We start from the raw sequence: 17,943 nt of genomic DNA on the forward strand, positions 1-17,943 counted from the left end.
TGGTGCCTCTGGGGACCCCACCAGGAAGTGACACTCTCCATTTCGCGTCACACCCGGCTGCCAAAGGGGGCTGGGAGGGGGTTACCGCTTCCCCTGTGGGACACAGAGTGAGAGACCAAGGGAGGGATGGAAGAGGGGGTCACGTATGCTGATCTGCGCTTGCCCCCCACACCAGGTAATGGCGTGCTGCTCCCTGCCCCTGGCACCCCAGCTCTCCCGGTGGGTCCCCTGCCCTCCTGCAGCCCCTTGCCCTCTGCAGGGCCGTTCCCCCAGCCCTGCTCCCCCCGCTCGCTCGTTTCGGGTATCTTCTTCCCAAACAGCTTACTCTCCAGCCCCCTTGCAGACTGCCTGCTCTCAGGGTGGGGGGCAGGAGGGGCTCAAGGGCAGGGGGTGCCCACTGCACCCCAGTGCCACAGCACACACAGGCACCCCTCGGTCCGCTCTGCCCGCCCCGTGCCAAGCGCTGTCTGCAGGGAAACGATTTCTACGAGGGTCAAAGTGCTGCAAACAGGGTCTCCCTCAGTTTTCCAGGGTTCCCCCACTGCCTCCTGAGACCCTGCCCAGGGTTCACAGACCTTTCCTGGTTGGGGGGGTCCCCACTGCTCCCACCAAGCCTCCAGGGCTCAGGTTAACTCCCTTTCTCAGCTCCTCAGCAGCCGCTGCGCCTGCCCTGGTGCTGGGCAGCCATCAGCCTGGCTCTCCTCTCCCTACTGCTCCTGCTGGCACAAATCATCCTCGCTGGCTTGAGCTTCCACCGTGAGTATCTGCTTGTGCCCAGACCTCTCTGGCTGGGGTCTTGGGGTCGGGGCTGGCACCATGGGGCCTGTGTAGCAACAGACAGAGCTGCAGCTTGCCCATGGAGCCGGGACCTCCTGCCTGGGGCTGAGGGCGTTGCGGGTTCTGGGGCAAGCAGGAAAATTGGTGAGGCAAGACCTTGCCTGCCTGGCTGGGAGCAGAAGGCAAGGGAACAGTGTGGGCTTGGGGATGGTGCCAGGGCATCCTGCTCCATCACATGGCAATGAAATAAAGGGGGAGGGAGAGCAGTGACACTGAAACCGAAAGGCAGAAGCACTTTCCCCGAAAGCCTGTTGTGTGATGGGCCCCCAAGCACAGCAAAAGCCACAAGGACCTTTGGCGGGCTTGGCTGGCAGGTCACCTAAAGTGGGGGACACCCTCAGCCACAACTGTGGCCTGTCCCGTGGGAGAGGACACTGGGTGCTGCAGGGAGCAGGAGCCCAGGGTTGGCGGGGACACTACTGTGCTCTTCTTCTGTAGATTTAGGACAACAGGAGAGCTGCAACCATGGTCCGTGGAGCATGGAGGAGAGCCCCAGCTATGGGCAACAGACACTGCAAGGTAGGAGAGCATGGTGGGCTCCTGGGCAGGGCTTGGAGAGAGCCTGGCTGCTCCTTTCAAGAGGCAGGATCTCTCCCTACTCCAGAACGTGCCCCCTGCCAAGTCTTCCTTCAGCCTTGCTGCCTGCCCCTGGCTCACAGCATGGAATGCTGCCCCAGTGCTGCTGAACAGGCTGCACTGCTGGGACCCCTTCGGAAGAGATGACCCCAGCGCAGCTCAGTGTCGCGTGGGCCCGCCATCAGCATCAGGCTTATGGCTGCCATAAGCATCCATGTGCCAAATGGCATCGGACACTCTCTTTCGACTAGTGTCTGGTGATGCTGAAATCTTGACTGCGTTCCCAGCGCTTTGCTATTGATGTTTGTATCATACCCCCAAACCTGGAGCTCTCCTTCCTGACACACCTGCCCAATGCCAGCACCTTCGTGTAACCAGCCCATCTCCCCTGGGGCTCCCGCTGGGGAGCTGGGGCTGTGATGTGGGAGCTGGGCTCCAGAGTAAGGGCAAGTGGAGGGTCCTCTCCGTGGGGCAGCCACAGGAGTACACTGGGCTGGTTGGTACCCCGGCTGCCCCTTGTCACCCTCCTGTCCCTTGGGCTGGGGGCTGGTGGCATCCCCTGCCAGCTGCCCCGTCCCGGCTGCTCCTGCAGGCTGTATTTCTGGTGTGCAGGGAGATGCCAGTTCTGCCCAGCTGGCTGGCTCTGGGATGCAGGGCGGTGCTACTACTTCTCCTCTGCCAAAAAGAGCTGGGAGCAGAGCAGAGAAGACTGCTGCTCCAAAGGGGCTCAGCTAGTCACCATCCGAGCCAACACCACCCTGGTGAGTGCACCCAGCCTGGCCTGTCCAACTCCCCGTGGGCATTGGGCTGTGCTGGTGACCACCTCAAGGTCCCTCAGCAGTCACCCAGCCATCACCAGCAGGGTCTCAGCTCCCTGGCTCTGGCCCACGTGCCCAAAGCCTAGCCAAGCCTCCAGGCAGGGAGCTGGCGATGCTGCGCAGCCCCCATCACTGATGGTGTGGCTGGGGCTGGGTGTCCCCCCAGGGAGCTCATGTGGGTCCTCTCCTGTGCTAGGCTTTCCTGGTGCGCACAGCCAACATGAAGGTGTTCCACGTGGGACTGAAGAGGGATGGCTCCAGGTCTGACTGGAAGTGGCTGGATGGCACCGCACTGAAGGGGTGAGGCTGTCAGCTTGTCCCCAGCCAGGGGACAGCTGAAGGTCCAGCATCAGGGCTCGGGGAGGAGACGGGGCGACAGGCAGCCCACTGGCATGCAGGAGCGTGCTCCACATTTTGGCCACCTCTTGTCTTCCCAGGGCTGCACTGGGGCATTTTAGGGAAGGGAAGATTGCGGGGGCCTGACCCTGGTGCCCACACCTTGCCTGGGTGAGGGGGTGGGGGGGCTCCCCAAAAGCAGGTTCCCAGGCTTTGCTTGGTGCAGCTGGTGCTGAGCCCTGCCAGGAGGGATCTGGGGGTGCTGCGGGCATGATGGGGCTGGGGGCTGCATGTCAAACAGGCAGAGGTAGGGTGGGGGAGATCAGAGCATGTGTCCTAATTGGGAGGAGGGTGGCAGGGGACAGTGCTCCATGGGGAGGGCGAGCTTTGCCCCCACAGCATCTCTGTGCAGCCTCTGGTCCCTGGCTGGAGATGCTGCTGATGGGATGACCCCAGCCCTTCCCACCCATCCCATCTCAGCCCGCTCTCTCCCTGCAGGCTCTTCCCAATCCAGCGCTCCACCAGCTCCTTCCTGGCCTGTGGCAGGGTGTCAGGCCTGGGGCTGTCAGGCGGTCTGTGCGGGGAAGCCCTTGGCTGGGTCTGCGAGCAGAGCGCAGCCACCCTGCAGTGGCTCCGGTCCTCGCCCCCCGCCTTCCTCTGGGGAAACACCACCTACACCTGCGTGGGGCCGTGATGACCGTGGGGACCTCCAGCCTGTCCCACCACCCTGCTCCCTGCCCGACCCCACTGCGTGGGAATCCCCGGCCGCCGCTGCCTCCTCACTCAGACCTCTTTACCTCCCTGGATCTCTGCACTTTGCCAATAAACTCTGGCACTTGGATGCTGTGGCTGGCTTTGGGGGATGAAGGTGGTGGGATGGAGGATCATCCTCCAGCTCACTGACTCGGTCACATTGCTGCCCAGTGGGAAACTGCAGCTGCCGTGGCACTGAAGGAAGTGTTTGGGAGCCAGCATCCACCCAAGCGTCCCCATGGCCTGGTGGCAGTGTGGAGCAGCTCCTGTGCAGGCTGGAGCAGGTTCCCCCAAAGCTATGGGCTTTCTGGTCATGGTGGCTGCCTGGGGTTTATGGTTCTTGGGAAAGGCAGCTGAGAGGTGACCCTTTGCCTCCCCGGTCCCACAGAAGGCTTGGGCTGGGCAGCAGTTTGTCTCCTGGTGCCTGCCCAGTCTGAGGAGGTCACAGCAAACACCCTCACTTTTCTTTGAGGCTGGGTGATGTGCGAGAGCCTAAAAGGCCTGCTGGGGCTTGGCTTGGAGGAGTTTGGTCATGGGGGCTGTTATGGTTTCAATATAGACCACGTGGGTTTTGCCAGCAGCATGCCGCTCTGGCATGGACATGCCTGGGAGTCCCTCCTGGCACATGCGGAGGACTAAGCCCCCACAATCACTGCATCCCATCTCCCGAGCAGGGGCTGGGATGGCGAAGGTGATGGATGCATAGGGCAGCATGGCCCTGCTGTGGCCAGTACACACGGGCTCTTGGGGCTCCTTGCAGCCTGGGGAGGCAGATGCAGAGCATGCTGCCCAGGATAGAGCTCGTTCATGCCCCCAGCCCCTGAAGCAAGAGCAGCCTCAGAAATAAAACCACTTTTTGTAAATAAAGCAACTACTTCTGCTTTTCTGCACATGAAGATGTGGCTCCACCCCACGCAATCTTTGCCACAGACTATCACCTGATGGCGGTGGAGCAGGGAAGGACCAAGTCCCTGGACTGCTGCTGCCTGCGGCAGCACCCGCTCACATGGCCCAGAGCGTGGTCTACGCCGACTTGAAGTTTGCCACAGCCCCGCCCGTCACGGTCCCCACCTGCCCCGCAGCCCCCGATGAGGACGACAGCCCCTATGAGAACGTGCCGCTGGGGATGGTGACTGCAGCGCCCAGCCCAGGTGAGAGCCCGGCCACGGGCACCGCTGCGGGGATGCCCCGACACGGCGTGGGCAGCGAGTGGTGGCAGTGGGACCACGGGGTGATGCCCGTGGGCGCGCATCTCTTGCAGGGCGCTGGCACCGGCGTTGGCGCATCCCTGCACGGCTGCTGGCAGCCAGCCTGCTGCTGCTGCTGCTGCTGGTGGCCACTGTGGCCCTGGGGGCTTGCTGTGAGTCGGGGTGAGGGCCGCGGGGTGGGAGGCACGATGGGGAGGGGGGCACCGGGAGCAGGTTTGGGGCTGGGTGAGGGCTGGGCTGCTGGGGGGGTGTCAGGGCCAGGGTGTGCCTGGGGCTGGCCGTCCAGGGCAGCGCTGCTTCTTGCTTGGCACCCTGAGCTGCCCTCCATCTGCCTGCGCTGCCTTCCCCCTGCTTCTCACTGCCTTCCCATTGCCTCCCATCACTTTCGCTTTCACCTCCCTTTGCTCTCCCTCCTCTTGCTCTCTTGTTGCTGCCCCCTTCCCCTCACCTCACCCTCCCCTTGCCTTCCCCTGCCTTCCCCCTGCCTCCCACTGCCTCCTATTACCTTCCTTTTCCCTCCCCATCGCCTCCTATTGCCTTTCCATTGGCTTCCATTTGCCTTCCTGTTGTGTCCCACTGCCTTCCTTCCCTTTCCCACCCATTGCCTCCCCTCGACATCCTTGTGGCCGTCTTGTCCTCCCCGTGGCCTGGCCATGCCCACCCTGCCCCCTGAGCAGGATCGGACCCAGGTCCCCCCGCTCGGGCCGTCCCACCCCCGTGCCCCAGCTCACCCCCCGTGTCCCCAGACTGGCAGGTCACCCGCAGCCTGCAGGATGCCTCCCGTGAGCATGCGGCCGAGCAGGGCCGCCTCTCGCAGGAGGTGAGCGCACGGGAGCAGAGCCTGGAGCGGACGCGGCTGGAGCTGGCGTGGGCCAGAGCGGAGCTGCAGCGAGCCTGGCGGGAGGGCAACAGCAGCCAGCTGGAGCTGGGGAGCCTGAACGCCGAGCTGGGGCGCGCCAGGCAGGAGCTGGCTGTGCTGGAGCAGGAGGTGCAGGAGGTGCGGGGGGAGCTCAGGGCCAGCGAGAGCTCCGTCAGCAGCCTGCGCGCCTGCGTGAATACAGGTAGGGCCGTGGAGGGCTGGGGGAACGGGCAGTGATGCTGCTGGGGAGATGTCGGGGCTGGTCCTGGCCAGGCTGGGCCCCCCGAGCATCCGCGGGAGGGCGGGCGCCTGAGCCGTGCCCCTGCCCCCAGATTGCTGCCCCTCGGGCTGGGTGCTCTACAGGAGCAGGTGCCTCTTCATCTCGGTGGAGAAGAAGACCTGGTGGGAGAGCTATTACGACTGCATGACGAAATCCGCTCGGCTGCTGGTCCAAGGCGACTGGCTGTCGTGGACGGTGCCGGTACAGAGCAGGGGGGCTGCGGCACCCCAGGAGGGTGGGCGCGATGGTGGGGCTGGGCAGAGCCCCGTGGGGCCAGCAGCAGCGGCATCTGCAGAGGTGCTGGGGTGGCACTGTCGGCCCTGGGTGCCCACCCCGGCGGGCTGCAGGGAGGAGCACGGCCAGCCCCGCGGCTCCCGGGTACCAGGTGGGCACTGGGCACGGGGCGGGCAGTCAACAGCTTCTGTCCCCCCAGCATTTTGTGCAGGTGCATGGTGCCACGTACTGAATCGGAGAGAGATAACAAAATCTTCATGATAAACCTGATGGCCTGTATGAGAAGCTGTTTAAAGAGTAAGTTGTTCCATCCTGGCCACCTGCACCTCTCCCACCTTCAACAGCCATGGGTAGAGGTGCTGGGCATTGCTCAGGCATCTGTCCTGGCCACGGGACCGATGCTCAGGCATGGGCAGTGCTCTGGCCTTCCTGCCCAGGCTAAGGGGCCCTGGGGCTGCAGCTGTGTGGGAGACACCACGAGGCTGGCAGCAGGCTGTGAGCATGGTGGTGGCACCTCTCATGTGCTCCTTGTCTTCTGGGAACAGCTAGGTCCCACTCTGTGCAAGAACATCCTATGGAAAGGTAAGCAACTCCTACTGCTTTGATGATTTTCCATGGATCTGTGAGAAGCCCCCAAATCTGAGCAGCCCATCAGAGACCCTCTTTCCTCTCCTGGCCAAGGGGTGAACTCTGAGACTCCCTTTCTGTTGCAGGACTGAGGGGCAGGAGCTGGGAGTGCACAGCAAAGACACCCTTTCCCTCCTGCACAGCCACATCCCTGCGCACCATTGCCTCAACCGCATTGCAGAGCTCTGGGGATACAGGTTGGGAAAGAAGGTGTCTGCATTTTAAAACAAGACTTACGGAAAAGAGACTATATTTCTGTGTTCCATACTCATGCCCAGACTTACTTCCCCAGCCCCTGCCCTTCAGCCCCAGCTCCTGTGACCCAGGGAGGAGACGCTGGTACCAACTCCTGCTCACCTATGCTGCCTTCTGCTGAGGCTGGTTTGGGAGGTCCCCCTTGCACCTTGTGAAGCTGGGTATGATGGTGTCATTGGTGTCCCCAAACTGTCCCCCTCAGGGAGTCCTTTTGTTTTACTGGCTGCCCCTTGCCTTTGTCACTGGCTGTCACTGGCTCCTATCCTGCCCTTTCTCCTCTCTCCATCACCTGCCATTGGCCACAGCCTGTCCCAGAGCTGAGCTTTGTTATCCCAGTTGGAGAAGAGCCTTGATCCCAGGAAGAAGATGGAGCATGTCCTCCTAGGTGTGTGATGGTCCAGGCCCAGGGAGAACATGCTGGTGGGTGGGAAAAACCAGGCAGGATTTACCAAGGTCAAGTGATGCCTGTCTGACCTGCCTGCTGCTGTGGGAATACTGGGCTGGGGACAAGGGGAGGGCAATGGGGGCCATTTATCATGAACCTTTGAGGTCTGGGACGTGGTTTCCCCTGGTCTCCTTGCTGGCAGAGTGGGGAGATGTGGCCAGGAGAAGGAAAGAAGAAGGTGGGTGGAAACCTGAATGGCAGGAGGGCTGCAAGGGGATGTCAGTGATGCCCTCATCCAGATGGTGATATCCCTCCTGGGTCAATCCTGGAGCTGATGCTCAGCCTTCACCAGTGCCCCGGGTCATGTGATGGGGATGGCCTCAGCCAGCTGGGGGACAACACCAAACTGGACAGTAGTGGGTATACTGGAGGGCAGGACTGGTGTTCAGAGGGGCCTGGAGAAACTGGGTGATGGAAGCCTGCTGATGCTGGATGGGGGAAAGGGCGAGTCCTGCAGCTGGGAAGGAAGGAGAAACCCCACATAGCAAGATGGGCAAGCAAGCAGCCATGCTGAACAGGTCCGGGGGACCCACGAACCAGTGGCTGGGCAGGAGTCAGCAGTGTGTCCTTGTGGTGGCAGAGCCCAATGACACTGTGGGCAGTGGTGGCTGGAGCTCAGGGCTCCAGGTGCAGGGAGCCTGCTCCTTTGCGGGCACCAAGGAGACCACATCTGGGCTCCCCAGGACAAGCCAGACACAGCAAATCCTTGTTTCACATGATAGCTGAGATTGCAGGGGACCTTCTGCAATCCTGTCCCAGCCTCCCCGTGCCATGGGCTGGCTCCACCAGCCTCGTTCCACACCTCCTCTCCCAGGACCTGCCCACATCCAGCTTAGCAAAGTGGTCCCTGCCTCATCCCCCTCTCTGCAGAAACACTGAGTGAGACGGGGAGGGTCAGCGCTGCCCCGGGACTCCCCCACCCAGCCCAGCCGGGTCAGGGCTCCCTCATCGCCTCCCTGTCAGCTCAGGTCCCACCATGGTCTTAGGGATCTTTCCCCCATGGTGGCAGGGGTCTCCCCTTTCCCCCATGTTCCCAAGCCTTCCCAGTGCTCCCCCCTTTCTCCCACTGTCTCAAGGCTTCTTGCTGCATCCCCATTTCTTGCCATGGCCTCAGGGCTCCCTTATTCACCCCCCCATGGTTTCAGGGCTCCCCAGCACTCCCTCATGGTCTCGGGGGTCTCCAGCAGTTTCTTATGCTGATGGCACCCCTGCCTGCAGCCTCCCCAGGCAAGGCCCAGCCCAAAGCCCTGGGCAGGTGATGGAGGGAGGAGAAAGGGCAGGATGAGAGAGCTGTCGATGCTCATGGAAGGGACAGGCATTAGAGGACAGAACTTTCCAAAAAGGACCGGTCAAGGATACCAATGGTGCAATCATGCCCCATCTCCGAAAAGATGCAAGTGGCACAGCCTGCACCAGTGCACTGCCGGCAGCCTTGGGGGAACACAGCAGGTGGGAGCTGGGCTCCGCACCGGAGTCCCGGGTCTCTGTGAGCTGTGCTAACCGGGCCACACGGGGACATGCAGAGGGCTGGTGCAAGGTGGTGTAAGTGTATGTGTCAGTGTGAGAGAGGGCAATAAGGTCTGTTTTCCATAAGTCTTGCTTTAAAATACAGACACTCTTTCCCAGCGCTTTGCAACACGGTTGAGGCAATGCATGCACAGGGGAGAGGGTCTTGGGGTGCACCCCCAGTTTCTGTCCCTGAGTGCTGCAATGGAGTGGGGTGACAGCACAGTCAGTCCTCGACCAGGAGAGGAAGGAGGGTCTTGGATGCACTGCTCAGCTTTGGGGACTGCTCGCAGATCCACTGGTACTTTTTCACACATTTTGAACTCTCTATTTTCCCATTAGATGATATCCCGCAGTCTCCAGAATGGTCGTACCTGGGAGAGAGGGCATATCTCAGTGGGGCAGTGACAGCACCCTCACTGTGGACACCTCTTCCCACAGATCCCAGTGCTGCTGGGGCAGGCAGGGGGCCTGGCACTGGGAAAAGTCTGAGGAAGGGCCACATTCCTCCCCCCAGCCTCCTGCTCTGCCACTTGGAGGTCTGGCTGTGCACACTGCAGCTGGGGTCTGCCCGGGGCCCCCTCCCCACCTTGGGGCACTTGTCATTGGAGCATCACCCCCTTTGCCAGGGGGGTCTCACAGGGGTGAAACAGCACCTCCCTGGCATGGTTAAAGGGCAGATGCTAGTGCCATGGACTGCTGCACTTACAAGTAATACCGCTTGCTGTCCAGCCATACAACAGAACTCTTCATGTCAGGAGAAACTTTTGCTCCAATCCAGTACGTGGCACCATGCACCTGCACAAAATGCTGGGGGGACAGAAGCTGTTGACTGCCCGCCCCGTGCCCAGTGCCCACCTGGTACCCGGGAGCCGCGGGGCTGGCCGTGCTCCTCCCTGCAGCCCGCCGGGGTGGGCACCCAGGGCCGACAGTGCCACCCCAGCACCTCTGCAGATGCCGCTGCTGCTGGCCCCACGGGGCTCTGCCCAGCCCCACCATCGCGCCCACCCTCCTGGGGTGCCGCAGCCCCCCTGCTCTGTACCGGCACCGTCCACGACAGCCAGTCGCCTTGGACCAGCAGCCGAGCGGATTTCGTCATGCAGTCGTAATAGCTCTCCCACCAGGTCTTCTTCTCCACCGAGATGAAGAGGCACCTGCTCCTGTAGAGCACCCAGCCCGAGGGGCAGCAATCTGGGGGCAGGGGCACGGCTCAGGCGCCCGCCCTCCCGCGGATGCTCGGGGGGCCCAGCCTGGCCAGGACCAGCCCCGACATCTCCCCAGCAGCATCACTGCCCGTTCCCCCAGCCCTCCACGGCCCTACCTGTATTCACGCAGGCGCGCAGGCTGCTGACGGAGCTCTCGCTGGCCCTGAGCTCCCCCCGCACCTCCTGCACCTCCTGCTCCAGCACAGCCAGCTCCTGCCTGGCGCGCCCCAGCTCGGCGTTCAGGCTCCCCAGCTCCAGCTGGCTGCTGTTGCCCTCCCGCCAGGCTCGCTGCAGCTCCGCTCTGGCCCACGCCAGCTCCAGCCGCGTCCGCTCCAGGCTCTGCTCCCGTGCGCTCACCTCCTGCGAGAGGCGGCCCTGCTCGGCCGCATGCTCACGGGAGGCATCCTGCAGGCTGCGGGTGACCTGCCAGTCTGGGGACACGGGGGGTGAGCTGGGGCACGGGGGTGGGACGGCCCGAGCGGGGGGACCTGGGTCCGATCCTGCTCAGGGGGCAGGGTGGGCATGGCCAGGCCACGGGGAGGACAAGACGGCCACAAGGATGTCGAGGGGAGGCAATGGGTGGGAAAGGGAAGGAAGGCAGTGGGACACAACAGGAAGGCAAATGGAAGCCAATGGAAAGGCAATAGGAGGCGATGGGGAGGGAAAAGGAAGGTAATAGGAGGCAGTGGGAGGCAGGGGGAAGGCAGGGGAAGGCAAGGGGAGGGTGAGGTGAGGGGAAGGGGGCAGCAACAAGAGAGCAAGAGGAGGGAGAGCAAAGGGAGGTGAAAGCGAAAGTGATGGGAGGCAATGGGAAGGCAGTGAGAAGCAGGGGGAAGGCAGCGCAGGCAGATGGAGGGCAGCTCAGGGTGCCAAGCAAGAAGCAGCGCTGCCCTGGACGGCCAGCCCCAGGCACACCCTGGCCCTGACACCCCCCCAGCAGCCCAGCCCTCACCCAGCCCCAAACCTGCTCCCGGTGCCCCCCTCCCCATCGTGCCTCCCACCCCGCGGCCCTCACCCCGACTCACAGCAAGCCCCCAGGGCCACAGTGGCCACCAGCAGCAGCAGCAGCAGCAGGCTGGCTGCCAGCAGCCGTGCAGGGATGCGCCAACGCCGGTGCCAGCGCCCTGCAAGAGATGCGCGCCCACGGGCATCACCCCGTGGTCCCACTGCCACCACTCGCTGCCCACGCCGTGTCGGGGCATCCCCGCAGCGGTGCCCGTGGCCGGGCTCTCACCTGGGCTGGGCGCTGCAGTCACCATCCCCAGCGGCACGTTCTCATAGGGGCTGTCGTCCTCATCGGGGGCTGCGGGGCAGGTGGGGGCTGTGACGGGCGGGGCTGTGGCAAACTTCAAGTCGGCGTAGACCACGCTCTGGGCCATGCCCTGGGCTGCCCCGATGGCCCTGACAGTTCCTGCTGTGCTGCAGTTGCCCCCTCTCTCAGACCTGCAAAGGAGAAGTGTGGCTGGTTTCTGCAGAAGCAGAAGTTTACTGTGCTGTGTGTCAGACAGGAGCAGGACAGCCCAGCTACAGGGACCAGTGCCCTGCCATTGGCTCTGGTGCTTCCATCCTGTACCCTTCCACGCCCCGAAACTTCTCAGGGTCCCCTGGGATGGCAGTGGGGTGGTACAGCTCCAGGCTGGGGCACTGGGCAGAGCTGCAGGACTCAGCCTACTGAGAATCAACCCAAATCCCTGGGGCAGGGGAGAGTGGGGTTGGCTTCCATGTGGGAACAGGTGGCTCTGGGGCTGGAGGTGCCCCCTGTCTGTGCTCTGCTCCAGCGTTTGAGCATCACTACGGTGCAGAAATGTTTGCCCTAATGCCTAAAACAGGTTTCCATGTTGCAGCAGGAGCTCTTGCTCTTGTCCCATTCTCCTGGCCACATCTCCCCACTCTGCCAGCAAGGAGACCACAGTGGACCATGTCCCACACCTTGAAGGGTCATGATAAATGGCCCCCATTGCTCTCCCCTCATTCCCAGCCCAGTATTCCCACAGCAGCAGGCAGGCAGGTTGGGCAGGCACCACTTGCCCTTGGTAAATTCTGCTGGGCTCCCCCCAGACACTGCCATGTCCTCCCTGGGCCTGGACCACTGTGTGCCCAAGAGGATGTGCTCCATGTTCTTCCTGGGGATTGGGTGGAAGCTGCTCAATCTTTAGTTTTCCATAACTCCTTCCTGACCTCCTTGAGGGTGGCCATGATTTTTGCTTTTCTCCAGTGATGAAGGACTTCTCCTGCCCTTGCAGAGATGATGGAGAGTGGCCTTGCAATGCTGTGCTCCACCAGCACCCCTGCACACCTGCAGTCCTGTTCCAGGAACTGGCTGTGTCCAGATGTAGCCAGCTGGTCCCCAACTCAGTGCCCCTTCTGAAACCTGCTTTTCTCCAAATACAGTTCAGTAGAAACCTCTGAGATGCTGAGGGGCTGGATGTTGGGACCGAGGAAGAGATGTTGTGAGTAGTGGGGTTGTGGTCTGGGGAAGGGAAGGCAAAGTGGGTGTCATTGGTCTATGCAACTCTCTGGGGGGGGTTTGGAGAGATGCCAAGCCAGAGTCTTCTAGGAGGGGACCAGGGAGAGGATGGGAGGCAGTGGCACAAGCTACATCATGGGGAAATTCCCATTCCCAGAGGCCGGGAGGGGAAATCCGCATCTGTGAAGACCTCCAGCCTTCCACAGGGCTGTCCCCAGGGCGATGTACTCCTGTGTCCAGGCTGGCCCTGCTTTCGCCCAGCTCTCTCTTGGCCCAGGGATTTGGTTCCATCTTTGCTCTGCCACTGCCCTGACCTCAGGCTGCCATGTGCCTGGGGGGACCTTGAGCACTTTCGGGGCGTGGGAGGGGACGGGCCAGTGGCGCTGGGACCAATGAGAGGGTGCTGGTCCCCCCAGCTGTGCCTCGCTGGTCCCATCTGCTGCAGCTCAGAGCAAACTTCTGCTTCTGCAGACACTGGCTGCACTTCTCCTTTGCACCCCTGAGAGACAGCACAACCACCGGGGAGGAGGACCATCCCACAAAGGCATCCCAAGGGCAGGGTGGGAGCCAGCAGGGCTCGGGGCTTGCCCAGCGCTTGCCCACATGGCCCAGAGCGTGGTTTATGCTGACTTGAGGTTTGCCAAGGTGATGGGGGGCCGGAGCATGGCCAGCCAGGCGCTGGAGGCAGGTGAGAGCCCATGGGACCCCCCCACCCCCCACTGCCCCCGCCATGCACAGCCCCGTGGACTCAACTGCTCTCCCCTGCCTTCCTCCAACAGCCCTTGGCATGGATGAAGCGGAGAGCCCCTACGAGAACATGCAGTCAGCACCAGCGGGGCAGGACGGGGATGGGGCCCAGCCCAGCCCAGGTGAGTGCCCAGCTGGAGCCCAGGGGATCTGGGGAGGTCCTGGCGTGGGTAGTGGGTGGTGTTTTGGGGTGCTCCCGCTCCCATCCTTGAAAAGAGGAAGCACCCACACTGTGCCACCTGTGCCATCATGCTACCACTCCTCTGCCGGCAGGCAGGAGGTCTGGGGGCTGCCAGGGGTTTCCCAGCTCAACAGCTGATGCCTGTGGTCATTTGTGTCTTGCAGGGCGCTGGTCCCGGAGGTTGTGCATCCCTGTGGGGCTACTGGTAACATGCCTGCTGCTGCTGGTGGCCACTGTGGCCCTGGGGGCTTGCTGTGAGTTGGGGGGTGGGCACTTCTGGGGCTGGGGCTGGCTGGGCAGCACAGGGAGAGGGAGGCAGCTGGGCTGGGCTGGGCGCCATGGGTGAACAGCGGGGGTGAACAGAGGCATGCCCACGCACACTGCTCATGGCTGTGTCCCTCTGCCCTGTCTGCCACAAGCTGGCCCGTATGCCTTGGACATCATGGGTACCTCCCTTGCCTCCCATCACCCACATTCCCCACCTGCTTCTCCATTTCTGCTCCTTTCCCTTCCCTTCCAGGCATTGCCCAGCCTTCTACTGCTGTACTCTCCCTGCCCCTGCCCTGCTCCGTCTGCTCCTACACCCTGTCCTGCCTTGCCCTGCTCTTCCCTTGCCAGGTCCTGCCCAGCCCCTGAACGTACACTTCCCTGCCATGTCTTTCCCATCCAGCATGGACACCTCCCTGCCTTGCCCTGCCCATCCTCCCCCCCTAGCAGGATCAGTCCCACATCCCCATGCCCTGGCTGTCCCACCCCCGTGCCCCAGCTCACCCCCCGTGTCCCCAGACTGGCAGGTCACCCGCAGCCTGCAGGATGCCTCCCGTGAGCACGCGGCCGAGCAGGGCCGCCTCTCGCAGGAGGTGAGCGCACGGGAGCAGAGCCTGGAGCAGACGCGGCTGGAGCTGGCGTGGGCCAGAGCGGAGCTGCAGCGAGCCTGGCGGGAGGGCAACAGCAGCCAGCTGGAGCTGGGGAGCCTGAACGCCGAGCTGGGGCGCGCCAGGGGGATCCTGGGGAAGATGGAGAAGGAGATGCAGGAGGTGCAGAGGGACCTCAACAACAGCGAGAGCACCGTGGCCATTCTGCGCTCCTGCACGGCTATAGGTAGGGCGATGGTGGAGCAGGGTTGGGGTGCCCCGGAGGACTGGCACCTCTCAGCAGGTGCAGTGCCAAGGCAGAAGCACCTGCTTTTTTGGCCACATGGTAGGGACAGGGTGGTCCAAAGGCTGAAGCTATGCTTGGAGCAGAGGCTGAGCCTGTGACGTCTGCTGGGAATATGTGGGGCTGCTCCTGGTCCCCCCCCAGGGCATCTGTAGCTGAGCAAGTACCTGAGTTGTGCCCCTGCCCCCAGATTGCTGCCCTTCTGGCTGGCTGCTATACAGGGGCAAGTGCCTCTTCATCTCGTCAGAGAAGAAGACATGGGAGGACAGCAGAGATGAGTGTGACAAGAAATATTCTCAGCTCCTGGTCACCAAATCCTGGAGTCGCTGGACTGTGCCGGTAGGGTGCTGGGGGACCTGAGGGCAGGAGCTGGGGCATCCAGCTCTAGGCTCCCCAGGTGGGCCAGCACCGCTCTGGGTCCGGGGGCCCCTGGCCTGCCAAACATTGGAGGGTGCAAGGTTGATTTCTGGAACACATGGCAGCTGGTGGAAATAGGGCAGAGATGCTCTGGCACGCCTGGATGCCGCCCAAGCTGGAGCAGGGCACCAGGGCTGCTCAGCTGTCCTGCCCCAAGGAGCTCCAGCCCCAGGGGCTCCCTGGGGAGATAACCACACCCTGCAAACACTGCAGCACATAGGTACCATGGAAAAGCCACTAAAAGGCCCTTTTTTGCCTTCCCCAGGCTTTCCTGAAGAACGCAGACATCCCATACTGGATCGGGCTGCAGAAGGGCAGTTTCCCCTGGTACGACTATGGCTGGCTGGAGGAAGAGGACCCGGATGGTGATGGGGTGTCGGATGCCTGGTTCTGGGTGGACGGCTCCCTTTACGAAAGGTACCTGGCAGCACAGCATCTTGACAAAACCCCCTCTCTTCCAGCACAGCTTTAGGGAGCATTTTAAATCCCGCTGGTACCCGGCCCCAGGCACAAGCACCAGGCAACAAAGAGCATCAAAGCAGCTGAGGCCAAGGGGAGGTGGGTGCAGTGGTGTGATGAGGTGCTTAGAGGCTGTGCAAATGGAAAGCCAAGACTTAGGGGGGCACGTGCAAGCAGGAGGCAGCGAGAGGGGACAAAAGAAACCGCAAGTTTTATTTGGGGTCTAGACAAAGCATTCGAGCACCTCCTCTGTCTCCCACGTGCGTCACTGGTTCCTCCTCGAGGGGAAATCAAGCCTTCCCGCCTGCAGAGGGTCCTGGGCTCCTCCCCACCACGTGGACCCCCTCCCCAGCTCACCACCGCTTCCTCTTGCAGTGTCTGAGAGCAGTGGGGAGGAACAGACCCGTCTGGCTGGGTGCTGGGTACCCAGCCCCTACCCTCTGCCTGACCCTCCTCCATCCTCAGCCCCACCATGGGGGGCTGCACCCCACTGCAGCCCCGTGGCCCAGGGCAGCTCTTCTGGCCATCCACAAGACCTCAGGGAGGACCGGGCTCTCCCCACCACTGGGTGCTGCAGGGATGAAATATCCCCCAGCAGCGAGGCTGAGATTCAAGCAGGGGGGAGGCTAAGGGGAGTCACAATCAATGCAAGCCTTTTGCAGAGGGGTTTCTCAGCCTGCCCAAGTAACGGCAGAGATGTGTCGGCTGAGGCTTCAGCCTGTGAAATCAGTAGGAGAGGACTGGGGGATCCCCGCTTTAACTGCAGCATCAACCCCTCCCATGCGACTGTACAAGAGGCAGCCGTCAGCAGCCGCAGCTGCCTCGGCAGCAGGTAGCAGATAGGGCAGTGGCAGCCCCCTAATGTGTCATTTCCCCATCCAGGCCATGGCAGTCAAAGTCAAACGGATCCTGTGCCATAATAAGCCGCGGGAACATCAAACCCGCTCAGTGCGCCAGTCCCGATGACCTGCACCTCTGGATCTGTGAGAAGGCGGCAGGACCGAGCTCCCCTTTCGTGGGGTGATGGCCGCTGGCCCCAGCACCGCTGTGGTGAGTGTGCCCCTGCCAGGCTCTGCCGAGCCCTGGGGTGCGCGGGGCCCGTGGGGTGTGTATGGAGGAAAGCGGGGAGCCTGGGGCTCTGCGTGGGGCATGTTGACCCCCTCCCTTGGAAAGGGATAGGGATGCAGGCACCTTCCTGTGCTGGGTGGAGCCTGCCTCCATCCCTTCACTGCCATGGGAGCCCCCGGTCTGTGGTAGCTCAAAAGACCCCTGCAAGCCGTGGTGCAGCAAAGGGGCAATATGGGAGAAAACCCTTTGCAAGCTGCCTTTCCAGCCCTGCTGTGTGCAATGGAGGCTGGGCAGCACCTCACCCTCTGCCTTCCCTTGCAGCACCTGCACCCTGCACCGCCTCCGCTTCAGCCTTGCTGCCCCCCTGCCTGCGATGTCCCTTCCATGCCAGCAACCCCCTTCCCTCTCACAGACCCCTGCCCATGGGCTGCCCAGGTCCTTCCCAGCAATGCCATGATGCTCCAGCATCACGGCGGCTGGGGGAGGCGGCAGCAGTGCCCATTTCCCCCCCAGCTGATGTGCTTCAACAGAGCAGTACGGGCCCCACAGCTCAGCCCCACACCTGCATGGCGTACGCTGGGTCTTCCTGAGCACAGGGGCTGGTGTACGATGGGGAGCCCAGACCCAGCCACAGAGCAGAGCAAGTCCTGATGCTCAGCACTGCAGCCGTGTAATATCCCCAGCACAGAGTGAGCTGTGGTGCTGGCAGGGAAGGACGTGGGAGTAGGGGACAGCACAGCCCCACACCCGGCCAGGTCCCCTCCCCACAGCAGGAACTTTCCGCCTGGGCCCATCCCAGGAGCAGCTTGGCCACAGCTTTCAGGCAACCCAGCAAGCAAGAGCCTTGGCAAAGCCTTGGCGCCCAAGGAGGGAAGCTGTGCCTGAACCGGCCGGTGCCTGTGCTGGCGGTTCAGGTTTTTTTGCTAATTAGAAAGTAGAGCAATGACCTTTAGGATTGTACAATGTGATGGTGTCTTTCAAAAGCAAAAGCAACTCTGGCACTTGCAGCGGACTGACGTTTTGCGAGACAAGTCATCAGGAATTTAAATAGTTACTACATCAGGACTTTAAATAGTTACTACACATGTGCACACGCAAAGATTAAGCAAAATAGCCCTGATGTAACATTGCAGCCAGGCAAGAGCAGAGGAAGTCATGTTCAATCAGGCAAAGACACTCTCAGCTTATTACGGTGTCGTGTGTGCCATATATAGTTAATTGCTGTGTGAATTAGCTTGCTTGAAGAGCAAAAGAGTGTTAAAGGCAGGCTTTTTGGAGGTGGCACATGTCACTCTTTGTCCGCTGGCTGAATCCACTTTGTAGCAATAAAGAGACACGGCTTGTCTGCTCTTTGCTTTCTTGTGTACCACCACAAACACGGACTCAAAGGCATGAACCCAAAGAAGCTAAATAATAAATGGGAATTTAACTGAAACCATTTCAGCTGAGATGGCCGCTTTGGGGGCATGGAGATCTTGGGCTGAGCTAGGCTGGCTTGTGGTCCCTG

At 62.0% G+C, this 17,943-nt stretch overlaps 4 protein-coding genes across 5 annotated transcripts; 3 read left to right on the top strand and 1 right to left on the bottom strand.

Moving 5' to 3' along the window:
* The first annotated feature begins 103 nt into the window (after positions 1 to 103).
* On the top strand, positions 104 to 3,373 carry LOC128137764 (killer cell lectin-like receptor subfamily G member 1). Its single transcript, XM_052778936.1, has 6 exons — positions 104 to 175; positions 646 to 756; positions 1,276 to 1,356; positions 2,026 to 2,174; positions 2,428 to 2,531; positions 3,066 to 3,373. Exons 1-6 carry the CDS (start codon positions 127 to 129, stop codon positions 3,259 to 3,261), a joined length of 690 nt encoding a protein of 229 aa, XP_052634896.1. The 5' UTR covers positions 104 to 126; the 3' UTR covers positions 3,262 to 3,373.
* A 953-nt stretch (positions 3,374 to 4,326) lies between these two features.
* Positions 4,327 to 6,140, top strand: LOC128137285 (B-cell differentiation antigen CD72-like). The gene is made up of 5 exons (XM_052778087.1): positions 4,327 to 4,471; positions 4,582 to 4,680; positions 5,275 to 5,589; positions 5,720 to 5,868; positions 6,101 to 6,140. Exons 1-5 carry the CDS (start codon positions 4,327 to 4,329, stop codon positions 6,131 to 6,133), a joined length of 741 nt encoding a protein of 246 aa, XP_052634047.1. The 3' UTR covers positions 6,134 to 6,140.
* Positions 6,141 to 8,811: 2,671 nt separating this feature from the next.
* LOC128137197 (B-cell differentiation antigen CD72-like) lies at positions 8,812 to 11,388 on the bottom strand. 2 transcript variants are annotated; one of them, XM_052777946.1, is made up of 6 exons: positions 11,174 to 11,388; positions 10,965 to 11,063; positions 10,056 to 10,370; positions 9,777 to 9,925; positions 9,444 to 9,544; positions 8,812 to 9,108 (listed from the first exon to the last, which is right to left on the bottom strand). In XM_052777946.1, the coding sequence occupies exons 1-6, from the start codon at positions 11,316 to 11,318 to the stop codon at positions 8,961 to 8,963; spliced, it is 957 nt and encodes a 318-aa protein (XP_052633906.1). In that variant the 5' UTR covers positions 11,319 to 11,388; the 3' UTR covers positions 8,812 to 8,960. The 2 variants fall into 2 exon arrangements, with proteins under 2 accessions (XP_052633906.1, XP_052633907.1); XM_052777947.1 differs by lacking the exon at positions 10,965 to 11,063.
* Positions 11,389 to 13,009: 1,621 nt separating this feature from the next.
* Positions 13,010 to 17,746, top strand: LOC128137186 (B-cell differentiation antigen CD72-like). The gene is made up of 8 exons (XM_052777917.1): positions 13,010 to 13,094; positions 13,186 to 13,275; positions 13,499 to 13,588; positions 14,121 to 14,435; positions 14,683 to 14,831; positions 15,175 to 15,326; positions 16,251 to 16,418; positions 16,758 to 17,746. Exons 1-7 carry the CDS (start codon positions 13,010 to 13,012, stop codon positions 16,390 to 16,392), a joined length of 1,023 nt encoding a protein of 340 aa, XP_052633877.1. The 3' UTR covers positions 16,393 to 16,418; positions 16,758 to 17,746.
* Positions 17,747 to 17,943: the final 197 nt, after the last annotated feature.

This window comes from Harpia harpyja, chromosome Z (assembly GCF_026419915.1).
Source record: "Harpia harpyja isolate bHarHar1 chromosome Z, bHarHar1 primary haplotype, whole genome shotgun sequence".
Classification (NCBI taxonomy): Eukaryota; Metazoa; Chordata; class Aves; order Accipitriformes; family Accipitridae; genus Harpia; species Harpia harpyja.

Bases quoted from the DNA above. Each gene is read 5' to 3' on its own strand.
- LOC128137764 (XM_052778936.1), top strand. From the start codon at position 127: ATGGAAGAGGGGGTCACGTATGCTGATCTGCGCTTGCCCCCCACACCA. The intron at 176-645 runs GTAATGGCGTGC...TCCCTTTCTCAG, and splicing joins GCGCTTGCCCCCCACACCAG to CTCCTCAGCAGCCGCTGCGC. The intron at 2,175-2,427 runs GTGAGTGCACCC...CTCCTGTGCTAG, and splicing joins TCCGAGCCAACACCACCCTG to GCTTTCCTGGTGCGCACAGC.
- LOC128137285 (XM_052778087.1), top strand. From the start codon at position 4,327: ATGGCCCAGAGCGTGGTCTACGCCGACTTGAAGTTTGCCACAGCCCCG. The intron at 5,590-5,719 runs GTAGGGCCGTGG...CCCTGCCCCCAG, and splicing joins GCGCGCCTGCGTGAATACAG to ATTGCTGCCCCTCGGGCTGG. The intron at 5,869-6,100 runs GTACAGAGCAGG...CTGTCCCCCCAG, and splicing joins GGCTGTCGTGGACGGTGCCG to CATTTTGTGCAGGTGCATGG.
- LOC128137197 (XM_052777946.1), bottom strand. From the start codon at position 11,318: ATGGCCCAGAGCGTGGTCTACGCCGACTTGAAGTTTGCCACAGCCCCG. The intron at 9,926-10,055 runs GTAGGGCCGTGG...CCCTGCCCCCAG, and splicing joins GCGCGCCTGCGTGAATACAG to ATTGCTGCCCCTCGGGCTGG. The intron at 9,109-9,443 runs GTAAGTGCAGCA...CCTCTCTCCCAG, and splicing joins GACAGCAAGCGGTATTACTT to GTACGACCATTCTGGAGACT.
- LOC128137186 (XM_052777917.1), top strand. From the start codon at position 13,010: ATGGCCCAGAGCGTGGTTTATGCTGACTTGAGGTTTGCCAAGGTGATG. The intron at 13,095-13,185 runs GTGAGAGCCCAT...TTCCTCCAACAG, and splicing joins CAGCCAGGCGCTGGAGGCAG to CCCTTGGCATGGATGAAGCG. The intron at 15,327-16,250 runs GTACCTGGCAGC...TTCCCCATCCAG, and splicing joins GACGGCTCCCTTTACGAAAG to GCCATGGCAGTCAAAGTCAA.